The sequence below is a fragment of the Dendropsophus ebraccatus genome, chromosome 2 (assembly GCF_027789765.1).
Source record: "Dendropsophus ebraccatus isolate aDenEbr1 chromosome 2, aDenEbr1.pat, whole genome shotgun sequence".
NCBI classification, from domain to species: domain Eukaryota; kingdom Metazoa; phylum Chordata; class Amphibia; order Anura; family Hylidae; genus Dendropsophus; species Dendropsophus ebraccatus.
The window spans coordinates 189,787,746-189,808,458 of record NC_091455.1 but is presented as its reverse complement, the minus strand read 5'-3'; the positions used below and the strand labels follow the sequence as shown (position 1 = coordinate 189,808,458).

Genomic DNA, 20,713 nt, shown 5'->3' with positions numbered 1-20,713 from the left:
AAACCTCTCCTGCTCTTCAGACTGGAAATAATACAACTTCCTGTTGGACATACAGCAGCTGATAAGTACTGGAAGGCTTGAGATTTTTTAATAGAAGTAAATTACAAATTTCTGGCACTTTATGGCAGCAGTTGATATGAAAGAAAAAATGTTTTGGTGTACAACCCCTTTAAAGTCATGAGATCCTCCTAGTGACAGCTGCAGAAAGTTTTAATTTAAGAACTTGGTTTTGTGCTGGAAGTTCTGAGCTTTCTATGGCACCTCAACTGCTATAGAACTAGATGAATTTAAAAAAAAATTAAAGAGGTACTCCAGAGGGGAAAATATTTTCACATCAACTGGTGTCAGAAAGTTATACAAATTTGTTAATTATTTCTGTTTAAAAGTCTCAAATCTTAAAGTCTTCAGCTACAGTATGCCCTACAGGAAGTGGTCAGACACAGTGCTCTCTGCTGAGCAGTAATAAATCCCTATAGAAAACCTCACCTGCTCTGGACAGTTCCTGACATGGACAGAGGTGGCAGCAAAGAGCACTGTGTCAGACTGGAAAGAACACACCACTTCCTGCAGGACATACAACAGCTGATAAGTACTGGAAGATTTGAGATTTTTAATAGAATTAATTTACAAATTAAAAAAAAAAAATCTCGAGTTCCCCTTTAATCAGTACATATTCAAACTTATCATGTGAACTTGGCCTTACCTTTTATTCCGGATAGCAAGAGCAGGTTCCTGTAACTATTTTCCCTTTTACAATGTTGGCATACGCTGATGATGTTGTTATACGAGATCGAGAGCTACAAATTGCTGTGCTTTAGTGTTTGGGGTGTTTTTTTTTTACTCGTAATCATAGTCACTTCATTGGTAAAAGAATTGCAGATGGCAGAAGTACTGTGTACTTGTCTGCAGAGCCTTGCGGTCTAGCGAATTATTTGGGTCTTCTGGCAATACATCCAATTTAGCGGCTTTCACATAGAAATGATACGTTGTGCTTTTCTATCTAAAACGAATCTGCCCCGTAATCCAAACGCAGCGTCATTACTGAATAATACATGCGGCCATTAAAAGAGTTAATACATTCAAATATCACACTGTAGCCGAATTCCATTTCTTTGTATCTTTTCCGCAGTGTATGCTCCTGCCGATATGCAAATCTAACCTTTCCCATACTTTACCCAATAAACCCAGAGGCCGTAGCGGAATAAAAATGTTTACTAAAAGGCTTCTCTTTTGTATAATCTATTGATTTAATATCTTTTTGACAAGAGTTAGAATGCCAGGATTACCCAGAAGGCTCCTGATGAAAATCCCAGCCCATTTGTTTTATATATATTATTTAGCACAAAGCCACAGACAGCGGGCAGAATGCAGCGTATGTCAGTATTATAATTGCCGATAATCTGCCGGAACTATTTACTCAGTAAGCAAAAAAAAAATAAAAAATAGCTCCACGTGACCCCAACATGTGCTGACATACGGCCACTAGTAGAATATTATGTATATTGTTCACATCACATAGAGAAATCTCATAGAGTCGTAGCTATTTCTCCCAAAATTGACAGTAAAATTTATTTTAATGCAACAATATTTCCAGATACTGTTTAAAGGGATTAATCGGGCTTAAATTGTCACTGTCGTTAAGATTTTTATTTGCAGAAATCAATAGTACAGGCGATTTTAAGAAACTTTGTAGTTGAGTTTATTAGCTTAAAAATGCATTTTTATCATGAAAAAGCAGTTTGAAACTCTCTCCCCTGTCTTCATGGTTCTCTTATGGAGAGGGGAGGGGTGGAGGGAGATGAGGCACCACAACAGGACAACAAAGAGTTACTTTACAGCTACATCACCGGGCTATCTCCTCTGAAGTCAGCACTGACCTCTCTGACCTCTGAATACTGGCTTTCACACAGCTCCCACTGTGTAATCCTTTGTTCTCTGCTCTCTGCTGGTGACTAATCTCCCCCCCCCCTCCCCTCTCCATAGGTTATACAGGGATCGACTAATGTAAAAGAGTCGAGATTTCCTGATAATGAGCAGTGGATGAGAATAGGGGGAAAAAAACATTTTTGCCAGAGAACCCCTTTAAGAGTAAATCTACAGGGCACTTAAATTCCACTCCTACATCTGACCCATAGTCAGACCGGTTGGGTAGCTCAATGGTTCTACATCCATCACTTTGAATAGAATTGAATACGTTTGCTTTTTCCCGTCCAATTCCTAGGTTTAGCAGAATTAGAGGGTCTGCAGCTCCTCTTTCTTATCTCCATCCCCTCCATGAATTACCCCCAATCCTAATTGATCTTTCAGCTGGCAAATACATCAACTGGAGGTCAGATGTATAAGACCCTTTAAGTAATTTAATGGACCCCATGACAGTTCTTTCCTCCCTCACCACCAGCGTAAAGACGTCTCACATCAGCCGAGTTCACATGTCAGCGCTTTTATGATCAAGTACATCTTATCTATGGGTTTCATCCATCTTTGATATTATTCCATTAATTTGTATACCCCACAAGCCTGCGAGCTCTGACGCTTGGCTGGGTGTACTCAGCAGTCACTTGGCAGCTACAAGTGCTCCTGGCAGTCAGTAAACAGCCATTGATGAATCGTTCCTTTCTGTTCCCTCTGTAAAACATTTAGATAAAACAATGTTGAAATAATAAAGACCCGGAGGAAAATTTCTTCTCCGGTTATTTATTTATCTCCCCTGCTGACCTTTTCTGCTTGGTGTGTGGGTTATATGATTTCTATTGTCTCGATGCCGTGTCATCAGCGCACATTGAAGTCCGCAATAAATGAAACTAGTTACGTTTAATGGGGTTGGATAAATTAGTTCCTACATGGATATTTAGTGGCTAAAAGTATTTATACAACTAGAGCGGCTAATATTATTCAAGTGCATACAAGGCATAATAGGAAACTCTTGCCCTTGTCTCTTTTTGTCTTATGCTCACATAATTTAAAAAAAGGGTGGGGGGCAAACTAAAACCCAACACACTGTACTTGTTTTGCCATTGAATGCAATGTGTTACCTACAAACAGTCCTTACAGGTGGCAGAGATTTACTGGCTCGGCAGCTTATGGAGTTGGCCAGAAGTGTAATTCATCCTCCTATTTGTTTGTGTTCTAGGACTTTGCAGACTCCATATATCAGCTGGTAATACAAAAATTCCAGGAACTTACTGAAAACCTCTCAGTGTGCACACACCACAGAGCCGTAGCCGCCATCGTCATGACCCGAGGTAAGGATCCTATAGACAACATCTTTTTTATTGCTGTGATTCACTGAGGACACCAGGGACCATGGGATGTAGTTTACTGGATATAGCGATCTCGTTATCCATCTCATTATCTTCCTGGCAGTTTTTTTTTTTTTTTTTTTTTTCAATATAAAGAGGATTTCAGCGTATAAACGCATAACCATGTGCATAGGTGACATTCATTTTCTGTAAGAACAAGTGTATGTTCCACAGACCTAGGTACACAGGTATATGTGACAAAGTATAGTAATATCGTAGCCTACTGAGAAGATGAACAAATATTTAGTACCTATGGTGCAGTTCATTTTTATGTTGGCGAAGAAAAGAGATAGATAGAGAATCTGGTAGCTGCATATCATGCTCAGAGTTCAAGTGTCACAGTAGTGTTGCTGAGCTGCAGCATGCATGCCTCCTCCCTCCCTCCCTCCCTCCCCCACCCTTCCTGTCTTGACTGATTGATGTACAGAGCTCATTGCTAGAGACCAAGAAGGAAGGAAAGGGGCATGCATGCTGCAGCTCAGCAAAGCCTTCTTGATACTTGAGCATGGAGCATGTAAAGCTGACAGGATCCCTTTTAAAAGGAAATCATTAGCACTTTTAATCATAGCTAGTCAGATAGTGAGAAGCCTCTGAGGACCGCCCTAATGACTTCAAGAATCAAGAAAGTGATGACCGATTCTTTTTTATTACACTCCTGCGATCGATAGATAGATAGATAGATAGAGAGAGAGAGAGATATAGATAGATAGATAGATAGATAGATAGATAGATAGATAGATAGATAGATAGATAGATAGATAGATAGATACAGGGCCGTTTCTAGGTAATTTTAACTACAGGGCGAGTCTTGCTAAAAGCCCCCCACCCCCACCCAGGCGATGTCGGGGGGGGGGGGCGTTTGTTACTAGGGAGAAGCAGTGTATGTATTATGGCATAGAGCACAGTTATTCAACCCTTTTCAATTTGGGGCACAAAAAAGTCTGTTACTCACGGGTGACGTCTTCTTTGATCTGAGGCATCACTTCCCCTTTTCCTCTCTTTCTGGCTTGTACCCCCATGACAATTTCTTGTAGCCACAATTCATCTCTTCTGAACCTGCCAGACAAACATCTTAGGCTCCGCACTTTTTCAACAACTTCCACTTTTTTTTGTGTCATCTGCAGTAAAGTCAGTAGGTATGTGGGTTGCCCCCTGTATCTAGGATCCTCTGCTGTGTCCCCCATATAGTAATAATGTCCACAGGCCCCCCTGTGTGCATATGTTTAGAAGTTAGGCCTCCCTGTGCAGGATGCCCCCCCCCCCCTCCCCCAATAGGTAGTGTCTGCAGTGTAGCTAATCCCCTGTAGGTAGTCTCCACAGCACGTAGCAGGTAGGGATCCCCCCCAATAGTAAGCCCACCAGTATGTAGTATTCCCTCTGCAGGTGATCCCCCGTTAGTTAGCCCCCACTCCCTTAGGAATTTAGCCATACCCCCTGTAAGTAATCTCCCTGATAGTTAAACATCCCCCCCCTATATATAGTAACACCCAATGTAGGAGACATCCCAGTTTAGGTAGTTAGTTAGCCCCCCAGCAGATAGCATCCCCATGGTAGGCATATCCCCTCTATGTAGGCATATCCCCTGTTAGATTCCCCCCCCCCCCCCCATGTAGGCATCTCCCCTGTTAGATCCCCCCCCCATATATATATATATATATATAGGCATCCCCCCTGTTAGATCCCCCCCATGTAGGCATCTCCCCTGTTAGATCCCTATATATATATATATATATATATATATATATAGGCATCCCCCCTGTTAGATCCCCCCCCTATATATATATATATATATATATATATGTATATATATATATATATATATATATATATAGGCATCCCCCCTGTTAGATCCCCCCCATGTAGGCATCTCCCCTGTTAGATCCCCCCATATATATATAGGCATCCCCCCTGTTAGATCCCCCCATATATATATATATATATATATATATATATATATAGGCATCCCCCCTGTTAGATCCCCCCCTATATATATATATATAGGCATCCCCCCTGTGTAGGCATTCCCCCCATGTAGGCATCTCCCCTGTTAGATCCCCCCCTATATGTATATATAGGCATCCCCCCTGTTAGATCCCCCCCTATATATATATATAGGCATCCCCCCTGTTAGATCCCCCCCCATGTAGGCATCCTCCCTGTTAGATCCCCCCATATATATATAGGCATCCCCCTGTTAGATCCCCCCCTATATATATATCCATATGTATATATATAGGCATCCCCCCTGTTAGATCCCCCCCCTATATATATATAGGCATCCCCCCATGTAGGCATCTCCCCTGTTAGATCCCCCCCTATATATATATATATATAGCCATCCCCCCTGTTAGATCCGCCCATGTAGGCATATCCCCCCCTGCCTCCCTATGTAGGCATTTCCCCAGGCTTTCTGTATAAAACAACAAACAGTTATACTCACCTTAATGCAGCACAGCAGGTCCTGCGTCTTCTCTCCCCGCTCTGAGCTCAAGCACAGGAGTGACGTCACTCCTGTGCTGGAGCTCTGGGGGGAGACAGCGGCCTCTTGTGGCCGGAGGCAGAATGCAGCCTCCGGCCTCAAGCTGAGCTGAGTTGTGGGCGGGCGGCCCCACAGCAGGTGATGGGGTAGGCGAAGGGGCGGCCAGAGGGGCAGATGATGGGGCGGACGGGCGGGCGTTCGGCCGCGGGTGACACCAGCGCCCCCTAGCTGTCGGCGCCCCGTGCGGTCGCCCGGCCCGCCCGCCCGCCCGCCTATAGAAACAGCCCTGGATAGATAGGAGATAGATAGATAGGAGATAGATAGATAGATAGATAATGGAGAGTCCACAGCACACCAGCTCTGATAGTACAAAAGTGTATTTTATTCCAAAAATGGTGAACAAACAGATTCAACGTTTCGACAACCTCTCGTTGTCTTTCTCAAGCATGCTTGAGAACTGTCCAGAGCAGTAGCAAGTAGCAGAGCAGTAGCAAATCCCCAGTAGCAAGTAGCAGAGCAGTAGCAAATCCCCATAGAAAACTTCTCCTGTTCTGGACAGTTCCTGACATGGGCAACTCTTTATGGCCAGGGCAAGATTAGCATTACAGCTTTAGGCCCGCACAAGCACATAAGTCTACAGGGGCCTGCACTTGAGCCTAGATAGATAGATAGATAGATAATTACATAAATTACAAATTTAAATTGTACATATAGATAGGCAAATAGGGGGTGGATAGATTTTCATATTTTCAGAAGGAAATAGATGCACATTTTATTTTATTTCATTTTATTTTATTTGGCTTCAATTTCTAAGTATGATTTACAGCAGCCATCAGAACACCCTGACAATATCAGAATTGAATTTTTCAGGGCAGGGAAAAATAATAAATGCCATCCATTTCCACTTAATGTTGATTTACAATGTTTCTGCCTTTAACAACCATAAAATACTCCTCGGTACAGCTAGTCATGTCGGTGATACAGTGTACTGTAATAAATGTTTGGTGGGGGAAGTAAAAGTAAGGAATATTGATTATGAGGATGATTGGTGATTTATAAGATGCCGCCTGGATTTATGAGGTTGATAATATGATTGGAAGAGAAGTGTAATGAATGTCCAGTGTAGGTCAGTGAGTCTAAGCTCCTGTGCCGCACCCTTCTGGCTACATTCACAAAGAAAATACTCATAGGTTATAGGTGGGTTGCATTAAAGGGTTTCCCAAAATTGGCAAAGTCGCCTTTTGTTTATGAGGCCGACAGGAATTTTTGACCTAAGAGGATAATCGTCCGACATACAAGCTCGTCCATCAGCTGATCACTGGGCAATATCCAATAGACTTCTTACCTTCTTGCTCACTATCCTTATAGGCGTTTACCAAGATTGATAAAAACAGTGCCACCCCATCCAAAGGCTTGCGCTCCTCCTCTCTCCGCGCTGAAGAATGGACATGTCCATTCTTCAGCGTGGAGAGAGGAGGCACACGAGCCTCCCATGGACTGTCATTATGACACGGAAGCTGGTGGGATTTTCCGACGCAGAATTCCGCCACTTTTACTCAATGTGAACAGACCCTAAGCCTGGATAACCCTTTTAAAGTGAATGTCCACTTTCAACACCATCTTTTTTTTCTTTTTTAAATCTGAATAGGTCTAAAACATCACTTCTTAACATACTGTCTGTTTAGTGTAGTTGGAGCGGGCAAATCTCCTGCAAATAAACAGAAATAAATGCTGACATTATAGCTATTTTGAGCCACCAGTAGATATTTCTGTAAACTACCTATACATTGCTTAAGGCTATGTTCACACAACGTATATTTTCTTAAACTTTTGTAAATTTTTGTACAACGGCCGTGATTATTATGAGAATATACATTGCATTGCTGTCTATGGGATCCCGGCCGGAGAGCATACACATAGTATACACTCCGGCGGCGCCACAAACAACTGACATGTCAGTTTTCTGTGCCGCTATTCAGTGGATAGCGGCCGCAGGAAACCATGTCAGTGCACACTGTGGAGCAAGCGGATCCAGCTGCAAGCTCCATAGCGTGCAGTGTAAAGTTCTAATGCGTGCGTGCACAGATGCGCCGGCATTAGAACACTGCGGCCCGAAAGATCATCCAGACAGTACTGCTGTACCGGCCGGGATGATCTTTTTAGAGAACAGACGTTCCGTGACCCAGCCAGGTCACAGAATGGCTGGTCTCTTACGCTAAGTGAAGATAGCCTAAGAGTTTTCCAGGACTTTGATATTGATGCCATTTCATAGGGATTGGCCATCAATATCAGATCAGTTGGGGTCCAACTCCCAGCACCCCTTCCGATCAGCTGATTAAAGGGGGGTTGGCACTTGAGTGAGCACTGTAAACCCATCACAGTCCACCAGGCTCCGCTCTATATACTATAGTACTTAGTCCTGGTACTGAAGCTTAGTTCAAATGATAAACCTCAGCCATTGATTTACTGAACAGATACTTTCTTTGTCAAGATGAGGGCCAGAAAATGGTAAATTTTTTTACCTATTAGAAAAGACGCCTGTGAAAGGCCTCCATGGTGCACGGCTATTTCTCAGTCTCTACTTTTTAGCAGGCAGGAACAGGGATGGACTCTTTGCCAGTAGTAGATACAAAGGATTTCCTCTCCTACTTCTGTAGCCAATCACAGTACAGTACAGCACATCACATCAGTGCACTAAACAAGCAGACATTGTGCTGAAACGGTGGTTTGTACATTCCAGTACTGTGGATGGCATGTGGGGGCATGAGGGGGTTACTGATGCACTGGTTTTGCTATGTGAGCAGATGAAATAAATACTACTACTATAAATAGCACAGGGATGTGGAGTTTCTGTGAGAGCAGAAATTAAATAAATAGCAGATGAGAGGAAATCCTTAACCCTGTTTGGACAGTGTAGATCAGGGACGTCAAACTTAGGCCTTCAAGCTGTTGCAGAACTACAATTCCCAACATGCCTGGAAACACAAAATTTAGCTCTGGCTGTCTAGGCATGATGGGAATTGTAGTTTTATAACAACTGGAGGGCCTGAGTTTGACACTTGTGGTGTAGATTATCTGGAGGCTCATAGCTGGAAGGTACTATGCCTAGGCTTTTTCATACCCCCACCACTTCCTGCACAGAGCACATGCTATGCTCCTCCCCCCACTTTCTGTATTCTGTCTTGCTGAGGCTGTTGCTAGAGACAGATTTCTACAGACAACAGGCAGCGGACAGCAGATTGGATAAAAGGAAGACACCTAATAGTCAAGACTTTAGAGCTGTTTTTCTGGGGCAAGGCGTAATTTTTCGTAAATATAATGAATTACAAAAATGTAAGGAATTGTATAGGCTATCAAATGGAGGGAGTTTTTTAAAACAACCGTGACGATTTCAATATATAAATTAACACATTCTATTTTTTTAGTTTGTACAGATATAATAGTCATTTTAATCACTTAAGCCAGCATGCTCCTGCGTTTCCTCACCCAAAGTATAGCATTATCTAGTAATTGACAGCAAGAAAGGCGCATTACTTTGTACATGGGTACATGTGCTTTAAAAATAGGACTGCAATTCACCAGTAAATTACACAAGTCATCGCACCTAGACTGGTGAGAGCAGAAGAAATTGCTCACTAGGAGCACCTGAAAAAAGGAGACCTGGCACTTAACTGTGAACTTTCAGCAGCGGCCACAACATGTTTGCTGCTGTTAGAGCGCTTGTAGGCTACAGGATTGTAAATTGCACATTATCACAGCACGGAAAAGGTTTTAATGCAGCCTTTTCACATAGATCTTCAGAGCTGCAGGAGAGGCTGCAAACTAAACACATCCAGTCTCAGCAATAAGAAGCCAGTTTGCTTAAATCTGGTGCTAGATAGGATGTGTTGGCATTTTATACATAGTGGCCTTATAGAAAAAGATTATCTGGCCAATTTAAGATGGTAATAATAAACCAACATTGTAAATATGGTAAGATTATTGCTTGTAATATAGTATTTTTACAGATTTTTTTTATAAAGAGTCATATGATATTGTTGTCATCCCTAAGTATAATCCGTAACTCATAACTCAAAATTTGTCAGTAATTGTTAACCCACTATTACGGGTGTTCTAAGAAAATTAAAGGGGTTCTCCAGCAAAAATCTTTTTCTTTCAAATTAACTGGTATCAGAAAGTTATATAGATTTGTAATTTAATTCTATTAAAGCTCTCTGCTGACATCTCTAGTCGAGACAAGAACTCTGTCTTGGTTTTATATGAATCCCCATAGAAAACCTCTCCTGCTCTGGACAGTTCCTGTCTCGGCCAGAGATGTCAGCAGAGAGCACTGTGTCAGACTGAAAATAAAACAATATTTCCTGCATGACATACAGCAGCTGATAAGTATGGGAAGACTTGAGATTTTTTAAGAGAAGTAAATTACAAATTTATATAACTTTCTGACACTAGTTGATTTGAAAGAAAAAGATTTTCGCTGGACAACCCCTTTAACTTAGATCATGGCAGATCTGACCTCAATAATCGCTCCATAGGAATGAATAGAGCTGCAAGTCACATGTTGTACCCGCTGCTCTATTCATAATACAGAAGCCAGGGGCCCAATGCAGAAGTTGGCGGAGGATACATCGGTCTGACCCCCGTGGCCTCCTACTTTTCCCCTATCCTGTGGGTATGGGGGGAAAGTTGATTTTCTAGGAATACCTTATTAATAGAGATGAGTGAACCGGGTTCGGGTTCGAGTCGATCCGAACCCGAACGTTCGGCATTTGATTAGCGGTGGCTGTTGAACTTGGATAAAGCTCTAAGGTTGTCTGGAAAACATGGATACAGCCAATGACTATATCCATGTTTTCCACATAGCCTTAGGGCTTTATCCAACTTCAGCAGCCACCGCTAATCAAATGCCGAAAGTTCGGGTTCGGATTGACTCGAGCATGCTCCAGGTTCGCTCATCTCTACTCATTAACTATCAACCCTTTTTTGCTGATCCATAAAAATTTGCATTACAGATGCATTACTGACAAAGTTTTTGTGAATTACGGACAAAAAAATACCAAACTACTAAACTTGTCAACGTAGCCTAATAGATCAGCTGACAGACAAATAAATTACTAGACAGAGTAAGAGAAGATAGAATAGCAGGAAGTTTTCTGCTATTCTTAACACATATTACATGGAGCGTTATGACACCAGTCTATGCAGGTGATCGGTGTATAATTTAGAGAAGGAAGCCGAGATAACCCAGACTGAAGAAGGGTGTCAATACACCGAAACCCTCATCTGTTATTATAACGGTGTGACTGAAGTGCCCATAATTGTCTAATTGAATCTCCTGAGTGCTGTCTACACTTTACAAGGACAATTGTGTACCAGGAGACATAGATCTGGCACCTATATAATTATTTGCCCTCATCCTTACGAGAGACTTGTCTTTATCACGTACTCTACAGACAGATAGAGAGAAAGAAAAAACCATCTGTATCATTCTGACGCTTGTACTTCCTTTCTAAATCCATACCAATTTCTTCTATCGAGTGCCTGAAACTACTTATTACTTCCCTTTTCCTTATTTACCCCTAATTGTCTCCTTTGTTAGAAATATTAATAGGCTTTCAGTGCATTACAGCTCATCACAATTAGCCTCTTATTAAGAATGCATTTACTGGGCTGCAGAATTACAAGAAACAATAGACAATGCCAGTAGGCCACTTACTACACACGTCGCATTGCCAAAATCCCTCTCTGGTGGAAGCATCCCATTATCATTGGGAACAAGACGAGGCAGACATTTAAACACTATTTTCCTATCTGCCGTTGATCGATCTTGACAGTTTAAATGCGTCCATCTAGTCTTTATCACCTTGCCTTCTTTTCAGAGTGTGGCATTGAAATGTCCGCTGTAATCATTGCCTGATGGGGGGGGGGGAGACATCCGAACAGATAGTTCTCTCTGCTTTGCATTAGATTATTTCGGCAGTTTCTTTGTGGAGCTGACAATCATACGGGTAGAAAAAGCACATGGCTAGTATTTTAGTACAGTGTATGGAAGATGACATGAGAAGGGGGGGCTGTGGCGTCTGACGCTGATGGAATTCTTCAATCAAGGCTGCATGCTGAGTAAAAAAAAAAAAAGATCTGTGCCCGATGTTTAACTACAAAGGCGGCGCTGTCAACCTAATGCTGCCATTATATGGGCAGGACAAGGTCTGGTATCATATTGTGCATTTGGTTGGGTTCTTTTTGTGACAGGTGATGGGATTTTACACATAATAAATACCCAGTTGAGATCTTGTTATGGTGCTGCTTCTACCTAGTGTGCTTGTATCTATTTAGGTGGCATTAGGTATATGTATATACATACTATAACTATATATATAGTTATGGGCATATTGCTGAACTATTTTTAACAGCATTTAGTCACTGGCTTTTGGCAGGCAGTCGGCACTGTGACCTCTGTCACCCGTGCAAAGATCATTCCACCAGGAGGGGAAGACTGAGCAGTGAACATCATCTATTGTCTCTGCTTTACTGGTATGACTTTTTTTTTTTTTTTTTTGTAAGGCTGGGTTCACACTACATTTTTGCAAAAAATGGATAGAAAAATGCATTTGTGTGAATCCTTTTTGATCCATTTTCCATTGACTTCCATCATTAAAAAAAAAAAACACAGATCAAAACGTTTTTTTTTTTTATACTGGAAGTCAATGGAAAATGGATCAAAACGGATGCACACAAATGCATCAGTTTTTCCATCCACTTTTTTCAAAAACGGATAAAAAAATGTAGTGTGAACCCAGCCTAATTCTGTACAGATTACTTTCCAGTTCTGTCTTATGATAACAAACAGAACAGGAAGTAATTTTCTGTTGATGATTTTTCTTTAAAGTGGCCCTATCAGCAGGTTCTGACCAGAGAACCGCTGATATGCCCCATAAGCTGATTACTTAAGCTGCACATGACTGTTCTGAAACATGTCCAACTCTTCCGCATTGCCAAGTTATAGCCTAATTGCCCTTATGCAAATCATGTATCAGCTTATGGGGCATATCAGCAGGTTCTCTGGTCAGAACCTGCTGGTAGTGCCGCTTTAAAGGGGTTGTCCCAGCAACAGCTTGTATTTCCTATCTGCAAGATAGCAGATAAATATATGGTCACTGGGGGTCTGACTGCTGGAACAACCAATATTTTGAGAATCTTAACAGTTAGACCTACAATATTCATACACTTATTCTGTGGATAGAAGATCAGTATTGTTCAGGGGACAGCCACTTTATCTTTCTGAATGAATGTATCATTAGAAAATGATGATTTTTCTTTATTATAAACAAGTATTTTAATTCTTAGGCGGCCATTTTCTATAACCCTTTTTTTTTTTTTTTTTTGCTTTGCTGAGTATGCTGGGACAGAGCTAGCAGAGGCGCCTCATTATCTTTAAGGTAGAGGTTAATGACAACTCTCTTCTACTGCTGAAGGGTAACAAGAGAAAGGATTGCAACACTATAGTTTATAAAGATAGATAAGGCTCTGTATCCAGCTCTCCTGCTCTCTCAGGGGTCTCTGGTAAAGAGGTGTGTACGCTATTCTTGGAGACTGTAGTACTGTAACTTATTGAAAATTAAAGGGGATCTGTCACCCCCTGACCACCTACCGAGCTAGCGGTACCATTGGATAAATATCAATAAAACCGTTCAAAACATACCTTTGTTCTCTGTGTCTGTGTGTTTAAAAAACACCTTTATTCAGTTCCATAAAGGCGGGGCCTATTGTTCCCTAGGCCCAACACCTTTAGGCTTTACTGTACCATTTGTACATCACTGATTATGCAAAGGATGTGGACATACAGCACAGTGAGTATGGTTCCACCTCCTTGACACTATTCACGGTCCAAATAAAGGCCTTTTTAGTAAAATTTAAAGACAGACACAGACAACAAAGGTAGGTTCTAAATATCTTTAATTATATCTATTTAGAGGTGCCACCAGTTTAGTAGGTGGTGGTGGGAGGTAACAGATTCCCTTTAACCTTTCATAGGACTCACCATAAAGTACATATCCCCACTGCTCTATCTATAGGGGCAATGCGGAAAGTACAGTAAATATGTAATAATGTAGGCAAGTATATGAAGTATGCTAGGGGGATTTATGTGATTTTTTATGCTGAACCAGTTACATTTAACTATACATCAATACAAACTTAGATGTTCCGAACATAGAGAAGGGCACAGGGAAAAGTGAACAGTTCTGCAATTCGCATGTTCACGCTGTGTCTTCACCTCCTTGGGCTCGGCCTGAGAACAGGTGTCGGATTGAGTGAGAATATTCTCCTGCTCCGGATGGTTCACACAAGCTGCACATTTCGCACAAACGCGGCTGGTGGGAAATGTGCATCATCTGGTCATCGTGAGAAAACATCCAAACGTTCTGACACTTCCGTTTTGACATTTCTGACACTGACATTTTTCAAGAAGCCAAAAAGTTATGGAATTAACACTTCTATGTAGAGGTTGTGGCCTGTCTGCAACCAGACGTTCCACAGGAATGCTATGTGTTAATCTCCTGCAGAGACGTGTGTCTGTACTTAAATAGCTGTACTTGGCCTCCATCTAGTGCAGGTTTGAGTCATCAAACTTGTATTGAAACAAGCGGATCCAGCACACTGTTGTTCCCCATTTCAATTCCTCTTACGAGGCTGCTTTTTCATTTTTTAGCATACATTGTAATAAGCATCAAATTGTAGTGTCCCTCTACGGGTAGTTCTTCTGTTCTTACACATCCAGGTAAAACTAGTTCACTCAGGTGCCACAGCTAGTGCAGTTAGTTGCTGTGTCCTACTCCAACCACTAGGTGTCTCACTCCCCCTGTGCACAGCTGCAGTTTATATAGTAAGGTTTAGCCTGTTTCTCTCTCTCTCGCTCGCTCTCTCTCCCTCCCTCCTTTAGACATACTTCCTGGTCACTTAGTTGGAACCCGGCTCTAGAAAAGTCAGGAGGTGTTGGTGTTGGTTTAGCCAAGGGAGAGAGAACACCTGTTCTTCAAGAGAGACTAGCAGTAGTTATGCACTGCTGACTTTAGACCCGGGGTAACCATATAAATAGGAAGTACCCTTGCCAAGCCAAGGATCCTAACTTCAGATATGATGGGAGTTGTATTTTTGCAACAGCTGGAGAGTCAAGGTTCCCTACCCCTGATATAGAGAATCTGGTAGCTGCATATCATGCTCAGAGCTCAAGTGTCACAGTAGTGTTGCTGAGCTGCAGCATCATACCTCCTCCCTCCCTCCCCCACCCTTCCTGTCTTGACTGATTGATGTACAGAGCTCATTGTTAGAGACCAAGAAGGAAGGAAAGGGGCATGCATGCTGCAGCTCAGCAAAGCCTTCTTGATACTTGAGCATGGAGCATGTAAAGCTGACAGGATCCCTTTTAAAAGGAAATCATTAGCACTTTTAATCATAGCTAGTCAGATAGTGAGAAGCCTCTGAGGACCGCCCTGATGACTTCAAGCATCATGCACTCCTTCATACACTCCTGCGATAGATAGATAGATAGATAGATAGATAGATAGATAGATAGATAGATAGATAGGAGATAGATAGATAGATAGATAGATAGATAGATAGGAGATGGATGGATGAATGAATGGATAGATAGATAGATAGATAGATAGGAGATGGATGGATGAATAGATAGATACATAGATAGATATGTAAAGATGTTCCGCAGCACACCAGCATACGTGTAAAAGGTGATGTATTCCAAAAAAATACAGAGAAGTACAAAAGATGCGACGTTTCGACCTCCTCACGAGATCATTATCAAGCATAGTGGGAGTGTCTCAGTGATGTCAATTTAAATCCAACACATTGGTATAATTAGTGATGTCATAAATTCATTTGCATACATAAACAAATAAGCATACAGGGTAAAATCAAGTGCAAAATAAGTGACGTATCCATAATAATATAGGTCTCTGATGTACAGAGATCGCTAGTGTGTATATACATGATGAGTGCTGTGTAAAGTGCACTGTGCATCACTCGATAATGAGCTATCATGAATTCATAAAAGTACATAAAGTTCATAAAGTCCATAAAGGGTTAAGGAGAGGTCGGGGGCACTCACCACAGGTGGCATGACAAATGGAGAAGTACTGCAAGGAGCACGAGGAGTAGGTCTAATAGAGCCCGGCGTCCAAGCTCAGCGTGGGGGAGAAGGATGTGCGCATGCGCCGGCATCGGACCGCCCCTTGAGCAGGAGGAACGCTGGTAAGAGAGCGTTTACCGTCACCATGGCAACTGTAATGGCTTCAGACGGCTCGTAGTAACAGTCTGCCGGGCCCGACCTCTCCTTAACCCTTTATGGACTTTATGAACTTTATGTACTTTTATGAATTCATGATAGCTCATTATCGAGCGATGCACAGTGCACTTTACACAGCACTCATCATGTATATACACACTAGCGATCTCTGTACATCAGAGACCTATATTATTATGGATACGTCACTTATTTTGCACTTGATTTTACCCTGTATGCTTATTTGTTTATGTATGCAAATTAATTTATGACATCACTAATTATACCAATGTGTTGGATATAAAATGACATCACTGAGACACTCCCACTATGCTTGATAATGATCTCGTGAGGAGGTCGAAACGTCGCATCTTTTGTACTTCTCTGTATTTTTTTGGAATAAATCACCTTTTACACGTATGCTGGTGTGCTGCGGAACATCTTTACATACTTTTGGGGATCCCCGAGCCAGGGGACTGACTCTGTACAGCACCTGCTTCATGAACCTTTGGATGTGCGGCTTCTTCCTGTTTCTAGATAGCTAGATAGATAGATAGATAGATAGATAGATAGATAGATAGATTGATTGATTGATTCAAGAGTAGTATTCCTCACAGCAATGAAAGTGTTAATGGGAATAGCTAATTTATTTCATCAGTCCAGTCTAGAAGAATGCTATTTAAATTGAGATTTCTTAGCGATTGTTAACCTGTCAGTGCTATTTCCTCCAGAACGAGTCCATTTAAATGGGCAACATGAGGTCTGACATGAAAATTATTTATAAACTGTGAATTTTACTTATTCCCCACTCAGAATCTGAAGACATAACCAGTATACATTTGTTTAAGGTTTATTCACACAGGCGTTTAGAACTGGATTCAACATACAATATATGGTTAAATGACGCTACCTGGGACAGCAGCTGTATGCCTGAAACTGGGAGATGTATACTGTGGGGATATTGACACCTACCAGTTAACCCTTTATGGGAATGTTACTGTTGTCAGGTTGCAGAATACTTTCTACACCTAATTTTAGTTTTAAAACACTATGGAAAATGCAGAGGCTAAGCTGTGAATAAGGAACTACCCTTGAAATAAAGACACAGAAAGGTTATTATGTGGTTGGGCAGAACTTAAAGGGAAGCTGCCATTAGGTTCATGCCGCCTTAAATGAGGGCAGTGTAAACTAGTCACAGAAATGCTGAACAGATCAGTGTACTACTTACATCATTCTGTTTAGCCGTTCTCCTAATATGCAGGATAATGGGCTTTGTGCTTCGTCACTCCCCCCCACACCCCCACACCCGCCCTTCAGTTGCTGATTGACATCTGCCTGTCTGTACACAGTATATATACACATTAGTCGGTTACTAGGGTGGGACACCGCTGCAATCACTGATTGGCTGAGCGGGGTAAATCGGGGTAAATCCCACCGAGTTTGTGACTTACCCGGAAATCAGGAGAAGAGGATGCCCGGCTGGTTACGGGAGCCTGGTGGTGCAGCACAGTGCAGGCAGGCGGACAGGTGAGTATATTGTCTTTTATAATTTCCCCCAACCCCCTGCCCATAATGATTTTTTGTAGTGTAGTCCAGGTAGTCCAGGTTGTGGTTCATTATGGTCACCAAATTGTGCCACTTTTGCTGTTTTTTAGGTCGCCGGTTGTTCTTTGCTTCTCCACAATAAACTAGAAGCGGTCATTGTGTACTCAGTTTTCTTTCTCTTACAATTTATTTAAGTTCTTACCTGTCCTCTGCTGCATTGAATCTCAAATTCACTGTTGATGATAGACCATTACAAGCAAGGTTAAGATGACACATGAAATGTCTATAGCATTTATCTATGTCAGTTTAAAGCCAACGTCTGACCAAGAGCAGGTGCAGTACAAACCTCGCATTTATGGGCTATTAAGGAATACGCACTTGTACTCGCAGAGACTAAAAGCCAGGCTCGGAATTAAAGTGTATTTTTTATAGATTACACAACAGGGTAGTTGCTGAAAGGCTCCACTCACATATTCTATGGCTGCAGGCAGAATATTCTTCTGCCGATGGTCCCTGTAATATAGGTAAGGCATTGCTAGTTAGTTAGGGGCCTATCATCTGATTATCGCTCGAAGGAATAGAGAAAATGATCAGCCGAAAATGATCAGCACTCATCGTATCGGCTGATCGTTTATTTAGGCCTAAACTTAAAATCATCGGTGAGCCACCGCGCATCGCTGTGTGGAATAGCGGTGCGCGGCGGGCGATCGACAATTTGAGAAGCAGCATACATTACCTAGGAGGGCTTCTCCTCCGCTCCCTCTTCCTCCCCAGGTCCCGCAGTGCAGCATCAGCTTTGGTGCGGCCTGACTAAGCTGTCAGACCGCTCAGCCAATCACTGGCAGGGACCGCGCGCGGCCAGTGATTGGCTGAGCGGTCTGACAGCTCAGTCAGGCCGATCCAGAGTTGATGCTGCGAGCGGGACCGGGATGAAGATGGAGCGGAGGAGAAGCCCTGCTAGGTAATGTATGCTGCAAGGGCTGCAAGGACATCGGTAACTATGTCCCTGCAGCCCTCACTAAACAATCATCGGGCCGCAGAATAGGCCCAGTAAACGAGCTCATTTACACTGTTGATCAGGCCGTGGAATAGGGCCCTTAGAGAAGTGGCCTCCAATCTGTGGCTTCTAGACAGGGTATAACTGGACCTCCAAGTCTGATGGTCCAGAATTTTATTGGCCACAAAAATCTGGCAGAAGACACTTCCATTTGGGGCTGCTGGGATCCCCGCTAATCCATGAATGGAGGTCTTAAAGAGGTATTCTGCTAAAAAAAATTCATATGTTGCTGCCCCTGGGGAGACTAACAATTCTTTCTATATGGGTTATTATCTATTCAGTCTCCTTCCCCCACTTCTCAACTGCTGCTTTCTGTTGAAGACATAAAAACTGCTTGCAGGCTTTTTTCTCTGTCTCCCCCTCCTCCCCCTTTCCTTCTAAGAAGGCTGATGTAAACAAGTCCCTATCTGCAACTTTGTAGTAGGAGGATTAATTACAGTGAGTTCATCAGCATCTTGACCTCAGAATAACCCTACCGGCATTATGAAAAAGCTACAAAGTTGCACATAAAGCCTGTCAGGGACAGTTGTCTCAGAAGGGGGGAGGGAGGAAGGCACATGGAGAGAAGGACTCACACACAGATTTTTGTGTTCAGCAGAAACACACAGCTCAGAACTGGGGGAAGGAGACTGAATAGATAATAACAAGTATGGAAGGAATAGGTAGTCTCACCATTAGCAGCAACATATCAAAAGTTATGTTTGAGAAGAATACCCCTTTAACCCCTTAAGAACACAGGGCATAAATGTACGCCCTGGCGTCGCTAGGGGCTTTCAGAGGGGGGCCACACGGTGACCGCCACGATCCTGAGTGCTATCTGCAGCCCGGAACTGTGACAATTAGCGGGCACGGTGATCGGGTGCTAATTAGGCATTAGATGCAGCTGTCAAAGTTGACAGCTGAATTTAAATGCCTGTTTTTCCCCATACCTGGTGGTCTAGTGGGGGGGATGTGGTCCCTCCATCTGAGCCAGCTTTAATGACGCTGATCCCGCTTCGGTAATCTATTGTTCTCGGCTGCAGCAGCAGAGAGCAATAGAACACAGATCTCATGGTTTCTATACTGCATAAATCTCAATGAGAGATCAATGTGGTTATACCAGAAGTCCCCCAGTGGACTTCTATTATGTGTGTAAAAAAATAAAAAAAATAATTAAAAAAATCCCCTCCTCTAATAAAAGTTTAAATCACCCCACTTTTCCCATTTTATAAACAAAAATAATAAATAAACATATTTGGTATCACTGTGTGCGTATTCGTCCAAACTACTAAATTATCACATTCCTGATCTCGCACGATAAATGGCGTAAGCGCAAACAAATTCCAAAATGCAAAATAGCCCATTTTTGGTCGCTTCAAATCCAGAAAAATTGTAATAAAAAGTGATCAAAAAGTCACATATACGCAAACAAGGTACTGATAGAAAGTACACATCATGGCACAAAAAATGACACCTTACACAGCCCCATAGACCAAAGGATAAAAGCGTTATAAGCCTGGTAACAGAGCGATTTTAAGGAACATTTATTTTTTAAAAAAAGGTTCTAATTTTTAAAAAGCCACTGTGTCAACACTGTGTAAGTCAGCAACCGCCAATCCCGCAAAGCGTGCACAAGCAGGAAAGGGGGGCCATAGAATGGCCCTGCAACCCCAATGTCACAGGACCAAACCCAAGGGGCCCCCCAAAAAAAAACAGCAGGCACCACCAGCGGAGAAAGCTACCACCAAGCTACTCACCATTGCTCCTGCAGGTAGAATGGGGAGGATAGGAGGTACTTGCCATGTGTGCACAGGTGCTTCCTGCTAATTGGGTCACATGGGTCTTACAAACGGGAGTGCCAACTGCTCAGAAAAGGGAGAAAAGTAAAATACGACATGGAGAGAAAGGAGCTACTGCACCTCACACCTATGGCTGACACTAATACCTCTCGGCTACATTTAAAAAACAACTCCAGGATGTTGATATATAATTTAATCAAACCATATTGCCTCATGTACACCTGCAAATCTCCTGGTTCACATGAATCCCTACCCTAA

At 42.4% G+C, this 20,713-nt stretch overlaps 1 protein-coding gene across 4 annotated transcripts in view; it reads left to right on the top strand.

The window, feature by feature from the left end:
* ADARB2 (adenosine deaminase RNA specific B2 (inactive)) overlaps positions 1-20,713 on the top strand; it is a 471,923-nt gene that overhangs the window by 385,674 nt on the left and 65,536 nt on the right. For all 4 annotated transcript variants that reach the window (XM_069958929.1, XM_069958928.1, XM_069958930.1 and 1 more), the window contains exon 6: positions 3,131-3,242. In XM_069958929.1, coding sequence (XP_069815030.1) covers positions 3,131-3,242 — 112 coding nt within the window. The remainder of the gene's footprint in view (positions 1-3,130; positions 3,243-20,713) is intronic.